Genomic DNA, 21525 nt, shown 5'->3' on the forward strand with positions numbered 1-21525 from the left:
GTGCATCGCACCACATATATCTAATAGTAAGTAGCTGAGTGCTGCGAGTCTGGCGAAAGAGCTCGAGGATCTAAAGGGACGGAAGGTAAGCAATATTAGCACGTATAGGTTCTGTTGCTAAGTCTATATAGGAATTCGGGTCTTAGGACAGAAAACTGCCCGCAGAAGAACTGGATTATAGAGACGCGGTAGCAGCTATAGGTTAGTACGTCCTATCTATTCAGGCTCTCGTGAAGGAGCTCTTAGGCTTGCCGGCAACTTAGGATCTCTCTAAGCCAATGCTCCGCCGCATTAGTCTTATTTCCAGTATGCTTCTACGCATAAGACATCCTCGATCCGGGAACTAGTTCGCTATGCAGTTAGGAGTGTACCTACAGAGTCAAGGTGTCAAACGTCGCGTTCTTGCGGTCCTAGCTAGACTAGGTATATGCGGATACCCGAAGAGTATATACTATTGCAACCGGATGCTCCACGACCTAGCTGCTGGTCGCATTAAGGCATTCGGCCGGTCTAACCTTACCTATAGTATATTCGACAACCTGGACTACTTTGCCCGCGTCGGCTAGCATAGCTTCGGCAGGCGGGACGTCCTAAAACATGTCACTACCGCAAAATGGTTCAAGAGCATCGAGGTGCTACGCTTAGGCCTAAAGAAAGAACTATTCCGAGAGGACAGGCCGCTTTAGCTACAAGACATCCTAGATAGCCCGGGCAACCGGCACGACGCTTAGCAGAAGGCGATCTTACTCTACTTAATCGCAAGCGCTATAGCAAGGGTGTATCTAGCCGACGTTGCACAGGCATTCGGTGTCGAATCTGACGATTCTGTTTTAAAAAAGAAACCGAAGAAGAAGAAGAATGTTAGCCAGGACCCTAGTATTAGTAGAGATACCGCTACCGGTAGCGAAGCTAACCCTAACAGCATCGACTAGACTAAAGTAAAGGGCTTCCCTCAATTCCCGGCTTTTAATCGCATAGTAAAGCAGAAAACTATTAGTACTACTATAAATCTAATCTACGAACAAGAGGGCACGACCGAAGGCACTTATAACGTTATAGAGAATATACTAGAGGAGCAACTTAAGCTTAGGGAATTGTACGAACAGGCTGTTAAAGGACAGAACGCGGACTAGATCTGCCGCCCTAGTAATTTCGACTGCTACGAACGCCCTCCTACTACTTAGACCCAGCCCTCTACTAGGCAGACCTAAGTGCCCGCTCCTCTAAATTAGTCGCCTACAGCTAATAACTATCGTCCCGGCACACAAATTCAGCCCCCCTCCTCGCAACATCAGCCGCCTACCTCGCAAAGCTGCCCTCCTAGCTCACAATATCAGCCGCCTACCTCGCAAAGCTGCCCTCCTAGCTTACAATACTAGCCGCCTACCTCGCAAAGCTGCCCTCCTAGCTCGCAATATTAGCCGCCCACCTCGCAGAGTCAGCCTCCTAGCTTATAGTACCAGCCGCCTACCTTACAGAGTCAGCCTCCTAGCTTACAATACCAGCCGCCCACCTCGCAGAACCGCCTCCCTACGCTACGGAATCCGCCTCCTACTAGTCGAGACTAGCCCCCTAGTACTCGCAATCGACTACCTACGGACGGAGAACGTGCTAAGGACGACGTTCTGCGTGTTTGACGGCTGGTCGAGGACTTTACGGGCAGTGCGTATAACCCCTCTAGGTATATTCTACTAATGTACGGCGATCAGCTCTCCGTAAGTAACATGCGGACGTGGCTAAAGGAGTCCTAGGAGAATAAGGACGATTTTAACCGCATGCAATAGGTACTACTATTGCCTAGGCTCTTCCACCTCAAGATATATCTAATACAGGCAATCGAGAACAATTTTAACGGCAGAGAGGGCTGCCGGGCTAAATCGTCACTCCTGGTACACCGGGAGATAATGGAGCGGAAGATATGTCCATCATTTCGTATCATATGCTCAGCCGGGCTGTTAAATATGCGGACATTAGCCTGCTGCGTCGAGTCGTTAACCGCTGTATCCTGATCTTCCATGCACGCAGCCACAAGAATTACGCTTTCATTATGCTGTAGATGAAATGGCTAACCGATTCTAAGGCGTCAGATCCGGTGCTGCAAAGAGCGATGCTGGCAAACGGGTTCGTAAACATAGCGGGTGCCGAGGACAGTTAGTTCGAGATTAACCGGGCAAACGAGTTCCTTAATTAATACCTAAAGACTCTTATCAGCAGCCGCCGCAATAGGACATTCGACGTCGAGAATTAACTGGAAGAGGCAACCCTCTTAGTAACGCATACTAGCTATCTGCGAGAGGTTATAGAGGCTGGCTTCGGGGAGTCCACAAACACAAAGCACACGTCCCCAAAATCAGTTAAAGAGGTGCATGCTGTCGCAGCGGCATACTAGGACGAGACGTTAAAGACCAAAGAAGTCGATCCGGATCCTAACGTAGTAGCCCAGTTTTACGCTATAGACCTGTATACTATAGGTATTAAGAACCTAGTAACTCTAGTTAAGAATGTCAGCCGTCTAGAACGCTTTAATAAGAACGTAGTAGTTAAAGGACAACAGATTGTATAGGCCGACTAGCCCTTATTGTCTGTTAGCATAGAGCTTCCGGACCCAAGGACGGACCCTTACTTACAACGAGCGGTAGCGACCGACCTAACACCTAGACTTATTATGTTATCCTAGGATCCAATAGACGGATACGAATTAGAGCTTTTACAACAAGGCGAGGTAGAGTGATGTCAGTCACTTCGCCAGTCGCTACGTACTACACGGGAGCAAACCGGGCGTAGCAGGGCGCTGTTATACGCCTGCTATCGTTAGCTGATTCACCGAAATTCACGGGCATTAATTGTGTTAACTACACAGGTGCCTCCTAGTATATCTACCGCCCTATCGACATTATTACTCGGAACTCTTCTATCCACTAACAACATCTCGACTCCACTTTATCATCCACTTCCTTATCTACTCTCTTGTCCACTTTATCTACTAATCAACTATCTCTTCTATTACCCACCTTCGCGAACGCACGCGAACTCGAATACTAGCTTACTATAAGCACTCCTACGAGCAGTAGAAACCTCTCGGGTCTCTAGCGACCAGCCGACTTTGGCGAAGCCCCACTAGGCACCAATTAAGACCAGTACAACGCGGCATACATCTAGATATAGGCGAACTAGTTCAGCCAGCCAAAAATACGGATATCAGAGCTCGAGGTAATAGCGTTCATCGTCAAGCTTTATAGCGTCCTCACATAGGAGGATAGTGCCATACTAGATCCACTTAAGAGATTCATACCCAGGTTACACGCCTCTAGCAGACCGCACACCGAACTTATGCTTCTCCTCGACAGCCGAGCCGACTAGGCGAAGCTTATTCCCCGGGACAAGATCGCTACGCGTATGCGCGGCCGCAACGATTTCTACCTATATGTAAGCACCACTTCGCTTTCTACGATCCTAGCCAGCTTTATAGTGGGTGCCGAGCGCATAGGCGAGCCGGAGGAGAAGGATAGTTAACGCGGCTGCGACTAATGCAGTCCATACGATAACCAGAAAGGCTTCGTTAAAGGCTGCTACACATTCCCGGCGCCGGATAGTTTGTCTAAGCTCTAGTCGGGCGCGTATACCAACTGCCTGCTAGACGGCAATAAGAAGGGATGTAGCATTAGCAGAAGGAAGTTATCGCGAGTTTACGACAGGCTAGCATCTAAAAACACGGCCAATACGTCGACTAGACAGCGCAACGATCCGCTATTAGCATTACTTAGACGCGTCCTGGCCGAAGTTAACATTACAGACATCTTCGACGGAGATAGTGTCCCAGATGCCGTTAGCTATCCTACTTCGAACGACTCTATCCTACGAGAAGACTGCATAGTAGGTACACTTAACATTCCATTCGTCTTTAGCTAGTACGATACTGCGGAGGCTTACGTCGGTCGGATGGAAAGTGCAGCGGCTAAGACTGCAGAAGCATGTCGGACTGCTATCAGGAATGCCGCCATAGCTCGAGACCAAACTAAGATAGCCGCGGCCGAGGAGAGACAGGTGTCCTTATCCGGATCTAAAGACTCTATGCTAGTGTTCAGCATGCCGAAGGCTAAGGTCCGAGAGCGCAAGCAGTATAGGAGCACGAGATTAGAGCGACTAACTCAAGGCAGGAGGGTTCCTGTCGACGAGGACCGTTCTAGGCGCCGCTCGGATCGAAAGAATTTGCCCGGCAGCTTCGGAGAAATAGACGTCAAAGATGAAGACGATCTAGTCGTCCCTTCAGCCTAGAAATCCGGAAGGAAGAAACCAGCACTCACCGACCTGTTTAGCAGCCCCGAGCCGGAGACTACGCTAGCGAAGAAGCAAGCTTTAATAATAAGCAACATCTTTAGCAGCTTGCTAAGCAGTCGCAATAAGAGTCGCATAGTAACCTAGCCTTCCTAGCCTCGCGCCTCGCAGCCGCCTAGGCGGAGGGTCTACAAGCCGCGACAAATTTCAGACGAGGAGATGGTCGACGCCGGAGGGGACCGAGACGTTACTATAGAGTCCGTGCCTACGGGCACTATAAGGCCCAGCAGGAGCAACAAAGTAGACAAGAGTAATCGCCGCCGTAAGCGGTAGTTAGATAGCTACACTAAGACACTAGAGCTTGCTTAATTTATAGCGCCTACACTGCTATTTTGGATTCGCGTTTTGCTTTATTACCTGCGTAGCTGCTATGCTGCCGTCCTATCGTTAGGATAGCCCTACAGGACTAGCGACCGCTTCTCAGCATTTGTTTAGCGCATTGCGCCTTGGATTTTACAAACGGCAGTCGCTCCAACACGACATACTAATCAGCAATAGACCACAAGCCCGTTATTAAAGGTCCGTTCGCACCTGTCGTTAGGATAGCCCTACAGGTCGACAGCAAGTTGCCAGATACATTCTTCGAATTAAACCTTAGTATCCCTATTAGCTATCGCCTTATATTACTCAGGTGTTGCGTAAACCTAGTAGTGTCATAAACAGGAGCGCAGCTTCTTCATCCGTATTATACTCATTATCCGAGCTACTATAACGCCGGAGTCCAGGACTCGCATCATACCCACGCTAAAGTAGGCGGGCCTAGTACATATACACGGACTAAGGAGTCTAACATAGCCTCGAGGCTCGTAAACATGAGAGGAGCCATAAGACGAGGTCTGAACCGTAGACCGGAATGAATCTTAGATCCGGCTATACCGCACACCTCATAATTCCTAGTACTACTAGAATAGCCAAAGTTACTACTAAGTCCTCACTACCGGAGCGAGGCTAATAAGCTATATAACCGACTTTACGGCTAAGATCTCACTGCTAAAGTAAGCCTGGTAAACTATATAACCTAACCGCGACGATAAGTGATATCGTGCTCCCTAAACACCCACGTGCAAGGCGCGACAGCAAACCTATCACGCGCTGTTATACGCGCAGGAGGGGCCGCGTGGTAAATTCACGAGCCAGCTGACGTACTAACTAGCCGACTCGAAAGCGGTGATTGTGCTAGCTGCACAGAGGGCAACCTGCGTATATCTACAGCCCTACTGACCTCGTTTCTTAATCTTCTTTCTCCATCCTTCATTAACCTCCTTCCCCTTCTGCCTTCCTTACATCATCTACCACATCATCCACCACACTATCCATCACACTATCCATCACACTATCCGCTACACCATCCGCTATCGTCCGCTTGCGTCGAGCAGGCCACCATTCGTGACTACGCTGCCTCATCAGAAGCAGCCATTGTAAGCTCATAACTTCCTAACATTCACCGCGATTTATAATCTAAAGACTAACGAGACTACAGCACTACCGAAATGTCCGAGACTCTAGGAAAACGCGCGAAGATTATCCGCGACGGTCTCGAGCGCCTAGCAAGCTAGGGCAATGCGCTATCTAGAACAGACTAGTAGGAGTACGAGGCCGTTATAAGGTAGCTGTAGAAGCATTAGTTCGGCTATAAGCGAGTCGAGCACACGAAGGAGAGTATCGCGGAGTTTATTAGAAAGCTTTACTAGGCTCTGTTATAGGAGGATAGAGCGGCGGTACAAAAATGCAGAGAGTTCATTCCGTCGACTTATGCAAATAGTCGCCCTTATAGCGAACTAGAGTCTATCCTGGATTCTTTAGCAAGCTAGGCGAGGCTCATTAGCCCGCAGGAAATTGAGGACCGTCTACGCAGCGACATAAACGTTAACCTATAGGGAAGCGCTACGAAGCTTAGCGCTATCCTAGCTAGCTTTATAAAGGGTACAAATGAAATAGGCGAGCCAGACGATAAGGTAGGTTAACGTAGCTGCAACTAATGCAGACTATCTTTAGACGCAAAAGGCCTGGTTAACGGCTGCTTTACGTTTCCCGCGCCAGACGGCAAATCTCTCCTCTTCGGCGGCGCCTGCACGAACTGCCTGCTTAATAGCAGTCACTACTTATGTAGCATTAGCATAGTCCCGGTGAAGAAGCGCGTATCGCGTACGAGCAAAGGTGGCAAGCGAGAAGAAACTCAGCCGTTATTATTGCTAAACAGAGTTACCTAGCAAGTGCGCATTAGCGAGATCTTCGACGATAGTGCTAGTATCCTAAACTCCGTTACCTATCCTACCTTAGACGACTCTATCCGGGTAACTAACCGCATAGTAGGTATACTAAGCGTTCCCTTTACCTTCAGCCGGAACGACGATGCTACTACATACGTCAGACGGATTAAGAGCGCATTAAAGGACAGAGTAGAGGAGTATCGGTCGACACTACGTAATTAAGAGCTCCGGAACTCATCTAAGTCCGATGCTGGAGATGCTTAGTCGATAGGATCGGGCATTTCGAGGCTAAGAATAAAGACTACGAGTCTAAAGAAGAAGACGCCTCGGAGGATAACTAGTAGGATAGAGGAGGAGCTAGAGGAACTAAGGAGGGAGCCTAAAGACTTCGCGCGTAATTAGCGCTGCATCACCCGCTTACAGAGCACTACCTAGCAGCCCTAGGCAGACGAGATAGAGGTAGACGATTAGCTAGTAAGCCGCCGACGTCGTCGCCGCTCTAAGAAGACTTCCCAACTCTCGCTAGAGTTTGTACAGGAGGACTTAGATAAGGATCTCGAGGGGATCTAGACGTCTAGCCGTCCCCCCTTTAAGGACGGTAGGATAGTTAGTTCGAAGGTGGATAAGACACCTAGCAAGAAGAAGAAGGGTAGTGTTTTCTCGGACATAAACTTGGGCTTAGGTTTCAGCCCGGATCCCAGCGCAGAACTAGAACCCCGGACTAGAGCGATAGGGATGTTCGACAGGTTCCGTAGCCGCAGCAGCTGCTTAGTTACGCTATAAAGTGCAGTAAAGCCTCGCACGGCGGAGGCACCAGCTCGTCGAGCATACAAGCCTTAGGATCAGGACACGCGCATAAAGGATCTCGGTAAGGACGACACGACCCAGGACCTTACTAACACGTCTACTAAGGCAGGAAAGCAGAAGCGCCGCGAGTCTAGCCAGGGCGGTCGCTACCGCGACCGCTAAGAAACGGAGCGACAGGTACGGATAATGGGAGGGCACTACGGAGCATACGGATGTTTTAACTTAGATTTCAGTACTTTTATTGCATTTACTAGCATCGCGCTGCGACTTTAGCAGAGCAGCATCGAACTTAGCCCGTCGTTAGGATGGCCCTACGGGTAGAGCGATTGCTAAGCGAGCATTGGATTTTACGCATCGCGACTCCTACATAAGATAGGAGTAGAGACGAGACATAACACGGACGGCAGTGGACTGCAAGTCCTAACATCGCTGTCTAATTCCACCTATCGACAGGATAGCCCTACAGGTCAAAAGCATGCTTACAGTTAAGTCCTTTTTAATACAACCCTAGTGCCTTTATAACCCGAACCGTCTTATTTACTAGTGCTCTAGCAAACGTAAGGCTCCCTTTTATTAAACATTGCTATATGACAATAGAGTTCGCCGTAAGATTATAGAACACGCGAGGCGATTGCTATTCTTATAGCACTTTAGCATAACTATTCATCAGATGAGACCGGCAACGTGGATAAGTCGACAGCTACGTACGAATAGCAATCAGCAGCTGACAGAATTCACTAACGAGATGCTAACGTTACGCCGCGTAGCCAGGCGACCGAATAGCATACAAAACAACCCCGTAAGAGCCCCTAAGACTTCTCTCGAACACCAACATTAACAACTATTAAGCGAGACTAGTAAGCATGCCTTAGCTGCCCAGGCAAACATCCGAACTATACTAACATTCGCCAGACACTATGTGCTTCTCCTTAGACGACTAGTTAGTCTATCGTGGTGTTAACCGCCACCCGAAGCAAGGTCTGCGAAAGTTGCGCGCCTTCCGGAACTACTTAGAAGAAGAGCGCCAGGCGCAGCGGCAGGACGAGCGCATAGCGCAAGAACAAGACTTCAAATCCGCATACGATCTTCTAGCACGGCGCCCATCCGACAACCGCGATTAGTCGCGATACGGAGGCTTAGGATACTATGTAGGAAGCTCTAACTACTACTATATAGATAAGACACAAGAATCACGTTCAGGACAGCGTATGGAGGGGAGGCTAGGGATAAGGCTAGATAACGGACGTAATACTAGAGATGCTAGGCGGACGACCCGGAATCTATGGCCCGCTCAAGTTAACAACCCGTTTATAACGCGGCCAGCGCCTCGCAGCACAGCGCCGTCGACTTATCGCAACATAGGACAGCATCCCTATATCGAGACTGTAGCAACTTAGTCGAGTACACGCAGTCGCTCCAGCCGACGACCAAGAGCTTATTAACCGCTATTAACGAAGCAGAACCTAGCGGATTAGCAGAGCAGGGCGGCAGCGATTAAGGCCAAGGAGGAACGCGCGCGGCAGCGTCTTACTATAGCGGACAAATAACATAGTACTAGCGACGGATATAGGGGCGCAATAGACACAGGCATAGTAATTTTAAGCTTTTGGCATAAGAATCCAGCTGCGATACTAGTTAGAAACTAATACCCCTACTACGCACGACAGCAATAGAATTACAGCATAATTTTTACAGCAGTGCAATTAGATCGACATGCAGCTTCTTATACATACCTTAATTATGCGATAAAAGTGGTTTTGAATTTTCGATGTCGCGGCGCTGCATAGCATCACCCAAAAACGCTGCTGGGCCCTCAGACCCTCTCAGGCGAGGCGCTCGAAGAGGTTAGTGCTCGCCAAGAGGGTCTGTGCTTCTGAGACTAGAAAGCTTGAGCTCCTCAATCTCCATCCTCACCACATTGCGAGCTTTACGACCTCGCCATAAACCCGAGTTGGTGCCATTTCGCGAAGCAATTGCTGGAGAACCACATCGCTCTGTGTCATACATTCTCATTCGAGCGTTTGACAGCATGAGTCCACGGTATACAAGCAGGTAAGTATACAACATTTTCCCACAACCCTAAGCCCTCGCTGGTGTTCTGACTGCTCCTATAGCTCCCCTCTCCGATTATGGATAACAGGCGATGAAGCAGAATTCGACCCTACAGTCCTGCGACAATTTCATGAAGAAGGTTTCGAAGTGACTTACCTGCCTTTCCAAGGCGGCGGCAAAGCCTACGAAAAACAACTGCAGCATCTGGCCGATGACTTGGAACATGGTGAAGTCTACGGCATAGTCGGTAAGCTCGAACACAACCCCTCCCTATACAACATCGAACGACCTGTCTTAATGCTTGTTTGACAGCATATGGCGCCGCCGCCTCAACTTGCTTGACCTTTCACATCTCTCCACAACCCAACCTTGCCTGCCTGATCGCCTACTATCCGACTGAACTCACGCATCCCCTGACAAAGTACCCACCACACTTGAAAGTCCTGTGTCACCTCGCTGCGACTCAGCCCTTTGCGCCAGCCTTTCAGTCATACACGTATTCCGGAACGCAACCTGGATTCGCGGAGCACGATGTGGATGAGTATGACCCTATCTCCGCATCACTCGCATGGACGCGCACACTGGGCACTCTGCGGAAAGCATTCAAGGTTGATGTGGATCTCGAGCCAGTCAGAGAAGCGCACCTCAGGAGTCTCTTTGCGTCCGGCGATGCGAAAGCAGCATTGTCAAGCATGACGACGATGGACGAAGATGTGTTTGCGAATTATGTATCCACGATGACGGGCGGGACTGGACGGGAAGACTTGTTCTTCTTCTATAGAGACTACTTCCTTCCTAATCCTCCTTCTCTGGCGATCAAGCTTGTCAGTCGCACGATCGGAGTGGATCGCATAGTCGACGAGATGGTCCTTTCATTCCAACACACGCAGGAAGTTCCTTGGATATTGCCCGGTGTGCCTCCGACGGGCAAAAAAGTGATAGTAGCAATGGTGAGCATCGTGTGCGTGCGTGGAGGCAAGCTGGTGCACGAGCGGGTGTATTGGGATCAGGCGAGTGTGCTCGTGCAGGTCGGTCTGCTAGACCTGACGCTCGTGCCGGAGAGTGTCAAGAATCAGGGACTGGAGAAGCTGCCCGTTTGTGGAGCGGAAGCCACATTGAAAGTGCTTGACCAGGAGAGCCAGCCGACGAACGAGCTGATTCCAGACTGGGCTATCGACGGAGAAGCGGAAGAGAAGTCGCTTCCTGCCAGACCGAAGCAAGCCGCGACGATGAGACGACGAGCAGATGATCCATGAGCGAGACGGTGATCAGCTTCATCCAATAAACGTGCAGGTCGGAAGGCGGTATTCTGGCACCTCCCAGTATGACCGGCGGATGCCCTTCCACGAAGCGCCTGGATCGTCCTCTCCCTTGAGGTTGGGCACTTGAAGGACCGTCCATTCGACATCGAAGCCGGCTTCTTTCAGATGCTCCTCTGAGACCTCGGTGTAGACATCGTAGCAGATCTGACGATCCGCTCCAAGACCGTTATAGAAGCCAAATTTGCCCTTGCTATCGAGCAGAGCGATGACATGCTCCTCAAACAACTCCTTAAGATCAGAATAGTCTTCAGCGTACGTGTCATAGTACATGGCATCCAATACAACACCCTCAGCAGCCAGCTTCGGTAGCACATCCTGCCACCTGCCCTCGCAGACCCTGACGTTCTTCTTCTCGTACCAGCCGGTCTCGCGCATTTGCTTCATAACAGCCGGGTGTGCCTCAACGATGTAGTGCATTTCTGGCTCATTCGCGAGGAACATGGTATCCACAATCCCCATTCCATGACCAATGTTCATGGTCCGCAGACCCTTCTTCGGGCACAGCTTATCCGCAGAAGCCTTCATGATCTCCGTCTCCCAGTCCATCATGACAGCGTTCTTGTCGGAGTCGAGGAGGCGGCCAGGCGAGTAGATCAGCTCCGAGCGGAGGTAGTCTTCGTTGTTGACATTAGGGTTGGCGAGCTTGACTTCGGATTGCTCGCCGTTCTCGTCGGTCTGCATGAGCTCTGGTGCAGCGGATTGGTTCGGTGCGGGCTCGAAGCCCTCGACTGTGCCATTGCTTTGTCCATTTGTCGCTGGCTCCACTCCGTTCTGACCGCTTGGAGTCGGCTCAAATCCAGCAATTGCATTGTCATCCTCCATCTCTTCATCTTCATCCTCGTCCGCCAATGGCGCATACTGGTCGAGTCTGCTAAAGAGCAATTCCGCCATGACACCCGCTGTGACCATCGCTCGGTACAGCTTCTTCAATCCAAGTCTGTGCGCAATGCATCCCGGAGTCTCATCGTTCTTGTCCAGGTCGTTCCAGATTGCGCCGTTCTCGATCAGCAATTGCACAGTCGCAAGAGCAGCGTCCTCTTCGAGAGCATTGCTGTGTACTGCGTCTCCCTCACCCTCCACACCAGCCTCCTCGTTCATGTCGGTATCGGCTTCACATGATGCGATCGCTGCGTGGAGAGGAGAGAAGCCAGTTTCGGGATCTTGAATTCTTGCCGATCCAGTCTTGAGAAGCTTTTTCAATGCTTCGTTGTCGTGGTTGGTTGCGGCGAGGAGGATTTCGTCGTTGAGGGTGTTGGTATCGACGGCCATTGCCGGGTCTTGAATCGCTTCCGACATGTTGTGTTCTATCTGTGTGAAGAGTTGTGGTTTTGCAGTGCGATTGTGAAGATCGAGTCTCTCTTCAAATCTTTTGGAGAAAAGTTCCCCCGCTGGTCAGGGTCTCGAACCAGACCCACTTTAATTCTTCCAACGCCAGAAAAAAGAAGCTGCCGAGGATTGACTTCCGAGAACACTCACACATCTACAACACTCACTCCATCATGGCCAAACGACAGCGCGAGGAGGCGGAAGCCGTCGCTGAACTGAGCGACACCAGCAACAAGAAGCAAAAGCTCAAGAAGGACAAGAAGGAGAAGAAAGAGAAGAAGGAAAAGATTGCCGTCGAGGATGCTGGTCAGGACACTACAGAGACGTTGTCCAAAGAGGAGCGCAAGGCATTGAAGAGGGCAAAGAAAGAGCAAGCAAAATCTGGCGCAGAAGAAACACCATCAAATGGTCAAGACGATGAGGCTGCGGCAAAGGCCGAGAAGAAGGCTCGCAAGGAAGCAAAGAAAGCCGCCAAACTCGCCAATGGCGGCGCATCGGCGGGAAAGACAGAGGACACCGCTCCCGTCAAGACAACATCCTCAGCCAAAAGCGTGACCAAATCCGAAGCAGAAGCCTACTTTGCAGACAAACAAATCGGCGTCGAAGACTCCCAAAACTCCTCCCTCAGCCCCATCATCTCCTTCGACACCCTCCCCTTCGACGAACCCACCAAAAAAGCCTACTTCTCCGACTTCAAAGAACCCTCTCCCATCCAAGCCGCTTCCTGGCCCTACCTCCTCGCCTCCCGCGACCTCATCGGCGTCGCCGAAACCGGTTCCGGGAAAACATTCGCCTTTGGAGTGCCCTGCATCAACCGCCTCCCCAAATCCGGCAAGCACATCCAAGTCTGCATCGTCTCCCCGACCCGCGAACTCGCCTTGCAAATCCAAGAACAAATGACCAAACTCACCACCCCCCGCGGCTTGAAAGCGACCTGCATCTATGGCGGCGTCAACAAAGACGAACAGCGCCAAATGATCAAAGGCTCCTCCATCATCGTCGCCACCCCCGGCCGACTCAACGACTTCCTCCAAGAGGGCTCCATCGACCTCTCCCACGTCAACTACCTCGTCCTCGACGAAGCCGACCGCATGCTCGACACGGGTTTCGAACAGGACATCCGCAAAATCATCCTCTCCACCGCCCCCTCCGCCGACCGTCAAACCCTCATGTTCACAGCCACCTGGCCCCCGTCAGTCCGCGAACTCGCCTCCGAATTCCTCCGCGACCCGGTCCGCATCACCATCGGCGACAACGCCAGCGGCGAGCTCCGCGCGAACATGCGCATCGTGCAAGAGGTGGAAGTCATGGATGAATTCGACAAGCAGAATCGTATGCTGGAGGTGTTGAAACAATATCAATCCGGGAAGAATAAGTCGGATCGCATTCTCGTGTTCTGTCTGTATAAGAAAGAAGCGACGAGGGTGGAAGAGACGATAAGAAGAAGAGGGTTTAAAGTCGCGGGTATCCATGGTGATTTGAGTCAGGATAAACGTACGCAGAGTTTGGCGGCGTTCAAGTCGGGTGAAGTCCCACTCCTCGTCGCTACAGACGTCGCTGCGAGAGGACTGGACATTCCCGCCGTGAAGCTCGTGTTGAACGTCACATTTCCGTTGACGGTGGAAGACTATGTCCACCGAATCGGCCGGTACGTTCCCTCTCCCCTTTCACCCTCTCAAATCCTCAATTCACTAACAATCTCAACAGAACCGGCCGCGCAGGCCAAGCCGGCCGAGCAATAACCTTCTTCACACAAAACGAAAAAGGTCTCGCCGGCGCTCTGATCAACGTCCTCAAGAAAGCCGAACAGCCCGTTCCGGAGGAATTGATGAAATTCGGCACGACGGTGAAGAAAAAGGCTCACGATGCTTATGGAGCGTTTTACAAGGATCCGGCGGATATGAAGAAGGCGACGAAGATTACTTTTGATTAGATTTGGTAGAGGTAGAATGAACAGCATGAGTGAGACATAGATACAATGAGTGCGCGTCTGTCAGAAGGGCAAGATGGCTTGAGTTCGTGACCGATGTCCAGCACGCTCTACTCTATCCCAGTGCGACTTTTCCCCTCTCATTCCTTCTCAATTGTCCTCCCTGCTATTGCATCTCCTACTCCCCCCTCGCCTCCTGCACATACTCACACATCACCTCCGCAAACCGTCCCGCCCGATCAGGATCCTGCATCGCCGTCTGAATCCCCAAAATGATCCTCTGAATCCCCACTCCAATCGTCTTCCCCCCCGTCGTCTCCTCAATCTCTCCAATCGCCCTCTTGATCCCTTCCTCGTCGAATTGTCCGCTTTCCCGCATCACGACCGCCAACTCCTGTTGACTTTGTAAATTCGGAACCGCGATTTGCGCTTTAAACGACAGTTGCAATTGTTGCAGCACCGTGCGCTCGGAGGTGGTGGCGAGGATGAGAAGCGGACGGTTCTTGGGTGGTTTCTGTTCCATTAATCCCTTCAAGGCGGCGAGGACGGCGGAAGAAAAGCGGGGTCCGACGGGAACCCAGTCCACGAGCAGTTCGATATTGTCCAGCACGAGGACGTTGAGCGGGGACTTGTAAGCGTCTGTGAAGACTTTGCTGAGAGTTTGGATTTTTTGTAATTCGTTCATGCCGACCATGTCCACCGGACGCACGAGTTTGATGAATGGGAACTCGGAGAGGAGGGCGATTTTTGCGGCCAGCGCGGTTTTGCCGCTCCCTCGTGGACCGTGGAGGAGGACCGAGTGTAAGCGCGTGGTGTTGGTGCGGACTTGCTCGACGAAGTCGCGGCCGTTTTTGAGAATCTTGTCGACTTGTGGGCCGAAGTGGATGATTCCGCCTTCGACGCAGTCATCGAGATCCTCCTCGCTGACGCCGAAGAGGGGCTTGACTTCGTCCAGCGCGCCGAGGAAGTCGGACATGCCGATTTTCATCGTTTCGATGTCGTCGGATAATGCGGCGACCGTGCCGCCTTTGATGTGCCGTTGGAGAGCAAAGGAGGAGGCGGATTTAACCAGGCCGGAAATTTCCGCGCCGGAGAAGTTGCGCGTGAGACGGGCGAGTTCGTCGAGGTCTACGTCCGGGCCGAGTTTGTCGTTGTCGGACATTTTGGTCGTGTGGATTTTGAGGATTTGGCGGCGGCCGTGTTCGTCCGGGAGGGAGATTTCCATGTGGACTTCGAGACGGCCGGAGCGGAGGAGGGCTTCGTCGATCATGTCTTTGCGGTTGGTCATGCCGATGAGGAGGATGTTGTTGAGTTGTTCGACGCCGTCGAGTTTGGAGAGGAGTTGGTTGACGACGCTGTCGCCTACGCCTGTGCCGCCTCCGGCGCCGGAACCTCGTTGTTTGCATACGGCGTCGAGTTCGTCGAATATGATGATGTGGAGGCCGGACTCGTCGCCTTTTTCCTTTTGCTCTTTTTCTGCGTCGGCGAAGAGTTTGCGGATGTTCTCTTCGGACTGACCGACGTATTTGTTGAGCACTTCAGGACCGTTGATCACTTTGGGTTCTCGTGCGTTGAGCATCTTTCCGATTTGTCGTGCAATGAGCGTCTTCCCTGTTCCTGGCGGGCCATATAGCAGGATTCCTCGCACGTGCTGAATGCCCAGCTTCTCCGCCAGTCCTGGAGGGAATATACGAGATGCAAAAGCTCTTCGAAAGATATCGCTGAACTCCTTGTCCAACCCACCAATACCCATATCTTCAAACTTGAAGTCCGGTCGAATGACCGAATTCGCAGCCGGCCTCCTCGTAGACCCCTTCAACTGAATCGGCGATTTCGCATCTTTGAAGAAGTTGATCGTAGTCTCCGGGATGAGTATACCCCTCGCCTGCGGATGTGTCTGCTGCGCTCCTCCACTCGATTTCAAACTCGCCAGATCCACCAATTCGACCGTCCTGACTGTGAGCTTCATCTTCGGTCCACGGAAGTCCAGCAGGAAACTCTGCCCAGGTGCGAAAATCTGGTTTCGAAACACCTTGGTCACCGCGTCCGCCAGCTCATCCTGATCAAAAGGCGGTGCACCCGCAGGAGCTTTCGTGCCCGCATATCCAATCTCAATATCCATCGCTCCGAGATAACTCTGTGCTCCTTGTCGGAACGGGTCGAACATCTCCACCTCCACGACATCCGTGACAGCTATTCTCATCCATGTCCGTTGGATCTCGTTCAGACTGATTTGACCTCGTGGGAAGCCTGGCAGAGGCCGAGCGTTGAGCACGAATTGTCCGTTAAGGAGGAGATGGACGTCATTGCCGTCGGGAGAAGGGCGGATGTCTTCTTGACTGACGGCGCAGATGTTGGAGTATGTTAGGGCTTTGTCGGGGGATTGGACGGGTTGGAGGCGCATTCTGGCGGACTGCTGGGGTGGTGGTGCGCGGCGAGCGTCGTATTTGGGTTCTTGGTCGTAGGTGGGTTGTTGGCGTGGTGCGGGTTGGCGTTGGCCTGGAGGAGGCTCTTGTCGCTTCCCGAAGAGGGCGTCGCGGTTGAACATGGTGGTGGTGTGTGGAATGTGGAGGAGTAGAGGAGAGTTGTAGGACCAAGGGAGTTCGTTCAGGGAGGCGAGGTCAGGTGACAGTATATCTTGCAATGTATGAGCGAGCCGTGTGTATTGTAAGAAGCTGAACTGCGCCACAGATGCCCTCCCCGCAATCGTGGCGGTGCTTTTGCCTGAGGTTGAGGTTGTCCTGCTTGTCGTCTCGTTCTTCCAAGGACGATCAAAACAACAACTTCGATCCTGGACAAGACATCTCGTGCTATCCTCTACACCGGACGGTACAGCTTTCATTGCACAATGCGGGAACGGCGACATCCTTGATACGAAATCATTCGAGCAATGGACGTCGACTCCCTGCTCGGCCAACACGAAGCCTACGATTCGAACGACGGGCGTTGAGTCTTTGACAAGAAGATGCTATGCTGTGCGGCGATCATGCCCAGCAGTCTCGAGTATGGAAGCAGTCGAAAGGCCATGAACGGGTAGAATCAAGAATCTGAGTGAGTCGAAGGCGGCTCCGACGCATGTGCGGTTGTCCCTTTCCGCACGAGACTTCCCAGGACAGTACTGGACACGCCTGACGGAGAAAGCAAGAGCGTGTCATAATCGCATTCACGATCCTCTTCTGGCGCTGAATCTTCCGGACGCTACTCGATGAGTCAATGATATGCTTCTACACATGGCGCCATCTCGCATGCTGGAAGGATGCGAAGCTTCTGGCGAGGATATACACGGTAAGATGGAGACAACATCGATATGGCCTGAGAAGGCTATCGCTCATCAATATCGTCCTCTACCATTATTCTCACTCAGGCCTCCTCCCCCAAACCACCACAAAAGGAAACCACATCCCCTCCCTCGCCTCCGTCGTCCTCTCCACCTCCCCCATCATCTCCTCCTTCCTCCCATCCCCCTCCAACATCCCACCCATCATCTTCAAAATCGCCGCCCTCCACGCCTTCCTCCCCTCCCTCAGCACGTCCCTCTTCCCCTCCTCAAAACCCTTCAACTCCACATCACAAGGCAATCCAACCAGCCTCTTCTCAACACCCTCCAACCCCACCTCCCTCAAAATTTCGTCCGCGCGGTTGAAAGTCCCCATGTCCAAACCCTGTCCTCCGCGGGAAGGGGGAGCTGTCATTTTCTCGAGAGCGAAACGTGGCCATTGCCAGTTTTCTGTCTGGGATATCGGTTTCATCGTCGAGGAAGAAGAGGAGCTAGGAACATCCCCCAAGTAAAATTCCCACTCCGCAATATCCTGCATCTCCAACACCCCACCCGGCTTAAGCAGTTTCGCTACAGCCTCAATATACCCTTTCCAATCCTGCATTCCACTAATCAGCAGTCTTGAAAATACCAGATCAAAACTTCCCTCCTTCAATCTCTCATCCTTCCCATCCGCGAGGAGATGGAGAATATTCCCCTAGATAAACTCGAGGTTAGATAGTTTATTAGTTACGGCGATAGGCGATAAGTCGACCTTATAGACTTTTATAAAGGGAAAAGTCCGCGCGAAGAGCAGGGAGTTGGAGGCGTTTACTCCGCAGCCTATGTCGATGATTTTGTGGATGCGAGAGGGTTTGACATGAGAGGAGAGGGGTGGGGTGCCGAGGAGGGCGAGGAAGGCGGCGTCTTGGGCGAGGAGGCGGGAGCGTTCGGTTGAGCTGGAGGATGGGAAGGGGGAGGTTAGTTGGGTTGGCGGTGTTGTGGGTGTTGGAGGTGGTGGGTTCTTACTTGTAGGCGAGGGAGTAGACGGAGCCTTGTTTGGCTGCTGTGTCGTCGTTGTCGTTTGGGTTGTTTGCCATGGCGTTCAATCTTGCGATGCTGTCGAGAAATATGTTGCGAACTCAGAGAGGGGTGGATCTTGTTCCGACTTCGATTGAGTCTTTTCCAACCGGCCGTGGCGAGCACGAGGTTAACACATATATATCTCCTCGCCTCCCCTAGTCTTTCTCCACATGTACGCCATCGAGAGTCACCGTCTATCGGACTTGATATGTAGCTGCTCAAGCTGCCCTCACTACGAAACTCAAAACAGAGCTCTCGTGGAGCTTCTTCGAAGGGTAGATACGAAAGTTCAAGTCTGGCTGATGATCATCGCGCTGATCTTCGACTATCCTGACGCCGAGACATATACATCCTTCCCGTCGTAGACTGCCGGTCGATCGCCAGGGTCAGCGTTCGGTGTACGGCTTCCGAAACGGACTGTGAAGATGGCGGACTGATTTCTAGGCAAATAGAGAGGAAGAAGAGGTTTCCACTTGTCGACGGGATTGCGATCCGACTGCTCGACTTCAGCGACCCAGGAAACGGGTTGCAGGTCATGCATACATTGACTAGCCAAAAGACCTGCCGTAACCGCCAGCGGCCTCCTCCTCCATCTACACTCGAGCCCCAACCCTCATCACCACCACTTCCAACCATCTACTCCGGCTTCCTCCCCCAAGCCACCACAAACGGACTCCACATCCCCTCCCTCGGCTCCAACGTCTCTTCCACTTGCTCCCTCACCTCCCTCGCCTTCTCCTCCTCCACATCCTTCGTCGCCGTCTCCACCATCCTAACCAACACATCCCTCCACCCATTGCGAATCACCCTCGCAGCGTCCCTCTTCCCCTCCTCCATGTCCTCATCCGGACCCCTCGGAATCCTCAGCGTCTTCTTCTCACACCCCACCAGTCCCAACTCATCCCGCATGATCTCATCCGCGTGATTAAACGTGCCCAAGTCCAATTTCATCGGTCCCATCATCTGCTTGAGCACATACGAATACCACTCCCAGTCGTCCGTCAACGGCCGCGGGTCGTCGCCGAGGTGGTACGTCAAGCCCGCGATGTCGTGCATTTCGAGCCATCCGCCGGGAGCGAGGAGATGGGAGACGGAAGTCATGTAGCCGCGCCAGTCGGTCATGCCGGCGATGAGGAGGCGGGAGTAGACCAGATCGACGGTTCCCGGAGCGAGACGTTCATCTTTGCCGAGGAGGTGGAGGACGTTGCCCTCGATGAAGGTGAGGTTGGAGGGTTTGTTGTCGATGGAGACGGGACTGAGGTCGATGCCGTAGACTTGGGCGTTGGGGAACTTTTGGGCGAAGAGGAGGGAGTTGGAGGCGTTGACGCCGCAGCCGATGTCGACGACTTTGCGGATTTTGGAGGGGTCCAGTGGGCAGAGGGGTGGTTCGCCGAAGAGGGTGGTGAGGGCGTCGTGTTGCTCGATGAGGCGTTGGCGTTCGGCGGAGCTGGTATTGTCAGATCGATGTCAGAAGTGAGAGTCTTGGACCAGCTCACTTGTAGCCGAGCGAGTAGACGGAGCCTTGTTTCGCTGCTGCGTCCTCAATCTTGGGCGTGTGAGTGGAACTGTGAGATTCGGCAGTGGCGGTGGTCGCGGAAGCCATGTTGAAGTCTTTTTGATGGTGGTAGAATTGAAAGATTTTGAACGTCGAGAAATCTCAGTCACTTATTACTGTTCATGTACAAATACGAAGTGCGGTCAGAGCAGTACATATGCCTGTCCTCTGCACACGCACGCAACGGCAGTCGCGTCTGATGCATGGAAGGGTTCCCTCACCACGAAACTCAAAACAGCTTCCATCGGACCAACGGAGCTGCAGTTGAGTTCTCCTTGACAATGCTTGTCCACGCAGCCGCAGAGCCGGAGAGGTCATAGGGCATGACACGGTGGTCACTGGTCAGACCGTCAGACATTGCTCTTTGAGATCGACATGGCTCTGACGTGGTGCTTCTGCATGTCCTGAGGGTGCTAGCCGCATGGGAGCACTTGGAGTCCATGCTAATACTGTACAGACTGCCGGTCGATCCGAACCAGATCACCGCTCGGCCTCGGGCAGTCCCTTAGAGACCGAAAAGAGCGGTGGACTTGTTCGGTGCCTCGGAATGGCGAGATGGACTAGGATCTGGGGTTTCGAGTCGGCTGTGAGCGGATGGGGCGGCTGTTGGCAACCAAGAGCAAGAACCCATTGGGACTTGCCGGGGTCCAGAGGCCAGTAAGTGGTAATGACATTTGTCGGTGTAAGCACCGATCGGCGGCAATTGGCTTCATGCCTGAGGCCAGCATGGTTGAACAGAGTTTCAGTGTGAGTTAGGTAACATTTCTTTCGTGAGGTGGAGGAGTGAGATCAATGTTGGTTGGCACAGAAAAAGGCCCTTCCTTTGTTCATCATGAATGTGCTTGAAAGAGGTGGAGGGAACTGTCCGTTCTCGTGCGAGGTGATGATCAATGCACCAAAAGACCTTCGGCTGTCAGCAAAACCTGCGAACCGTGGAGGATAAGGTAGGTAGGACGATTCGTCAGCGAGCGGTAGGTTGCAGTCAGTCACAGGGTGTTCGTGGTCCGAAATGTTGAATGTCATGACAAGGAGTGTCGTTGGCAGCGACGAGGAGCTGGAGCGATGAATGGAAGATGGCCCGACTTTTGATGCCTGAGGAAAGATATTGACGCCTGAGGTGTCATCATGTCGTCGGCTCGGCTCGAAGGCGAACGGCGCCTGCGGCTCACCAAGGTAGAGTTCAGTGAGGTCCAACTTGACATGTCTGCCCTGGGATATGAGTTAGGTTGTTCAACGGAGGAGTAGAGGCGGGCAAGAAGATACGGGGCACAAACAAATCTCGCAGAGCCTTGCAAGTACGTCAAGAGTACGATTCCAGCATTGTATTGTCGGCTTCGAATAAGTATCACGATTGCCAGCCAGGTCTTGCGTCACTCGTGCAACCCTGCCCTGTCGTGTTCGAAGCCCTTCCAGGAAGCTTCTGCGAAACAACGCATCACATCCCACGTCCCGTCTTCCCATACACCGGGCCTTGGTCTGCTCCGCCCGCCGTCTCGCATCCTGAAGACTTCCACCTACAACCACGCCTACGACCTGATCTTCATACAACAATCCAAACATCAACAAAACTCGAACAAACAAACGAGCCAACGCCGATCTTGACCTCGACCTCGACTTCCTCGTCCCGGGTCCCGCAATCGATCAGCAAA

The 21525-nt window shown here is 52.3% G+C and overlaps 5 protein-coding genes across 5 annotated transcripts; 2 read left to right on the plus strand and 3 right to left on the minus strand.

The window, feature by feature from the left end:
* Positions 1–9476: 9476 nt before the first annotated feature.
* Positions 9477–10546, plus strand: MYCGRDRAFT_14038 (uncharacterized protein; the record flags this gene model as incomplete). Its single annotated transcript, XM_003851607.1, has 2 exons — positions 9477–9651; positions 9717–10546. Coding segments are annotated over 2 exons (1005 nt in total), but the record flags the coding sequence as incomplete, so codon positions are not given.
* Positions 10547–10624: 78 nt separating this feature from the next.
* MYCGRDRAFT_100619 (uncharacterized protein) lies at positions 10625–12029 on the minus strand (the record flags this gene model as incomplete). Its single annotated transcript, XM_003851644.1, has 2 exons — positions 10625–11412; positions 11503–12029. 2 exons carry the CDS (start codon positions 12020–12022, stop codon positions 10679–10681), a joined length of 1254 nt encoding a protein of 417 aa, XP_003851692.1.
* A 180-nt stretch (positions 12030–12209) lies between these two features.
* MYCGRDRAFT_73558 (RNA-dependent ATPase) lies at positions 12210–13985 on the plus strand (the record flags this gene model as incomplete). Its single annotated transcript, XM_003851608.1, has 2 exons — positions 12210–13700; positions 13760–13985. 2 exons carry the CDS (start codon positions 12226–12228, stop codon positions 13983–13985), a joined length of 1701 nt encoding a protein of 566 aa, XP_003851656.1.
* A 175-nt stretch (positions 13986–14160) lies between these two features.
* On the minus strand, positions 14161–16386 carry MYCGRDRAFT_86671 (uncharacterized protein; the record flags this gene model as incomplete). The annotated part of the gene is made up of 1 exon (XM_003851643.1): positions 14161–16386. One exon carries the CDS (start codon positions 16384–16386, stop codon positions 14161–14163), a length of 2226 nt encoding a protein of 741 aa, XP_003851691.1.
* Positions 16387–17338: 952 nt separating this feature from the next.
* MYCGRDRAFT_94167 (uncharacterized protein) lies at positions 17339–19924 on the minus strand (the record flags this gene model as incomplete). The annotated part of the gene is made up of 5 exons (XM_003851642.1): positions 17339–17956; positions 18074–18197; positions 18268–18357; positions 18992–19768; positions 19818–19924. The coding sequence occupies 5 exons, from the start codon at positions 19922–19924 to the stop codon at positions 17339–17341; spliced, it is 1716 nt and encodes a 571-aa protein (XP_003851690.1).
* Between the last annotated feature and the right edge of the window lie 1601 nt (positions 19925–21525).

Source organism: Zymoseptoria tritici, chromosome 6 (assembly GCF_000219625.1).
Source record: "Zymoseptoria tritici IPO323 chromosome 6, whole genome shotgun sequence".
Taxonomy (NCBI): domain Eukaryota; kingdom Fungi; phylum Ascomycota; class Dothideomycetes; order Mycosphaerellales; family Mycosphaerellaceae; genus Zymoseptoria; species Zymoseptoria tritici.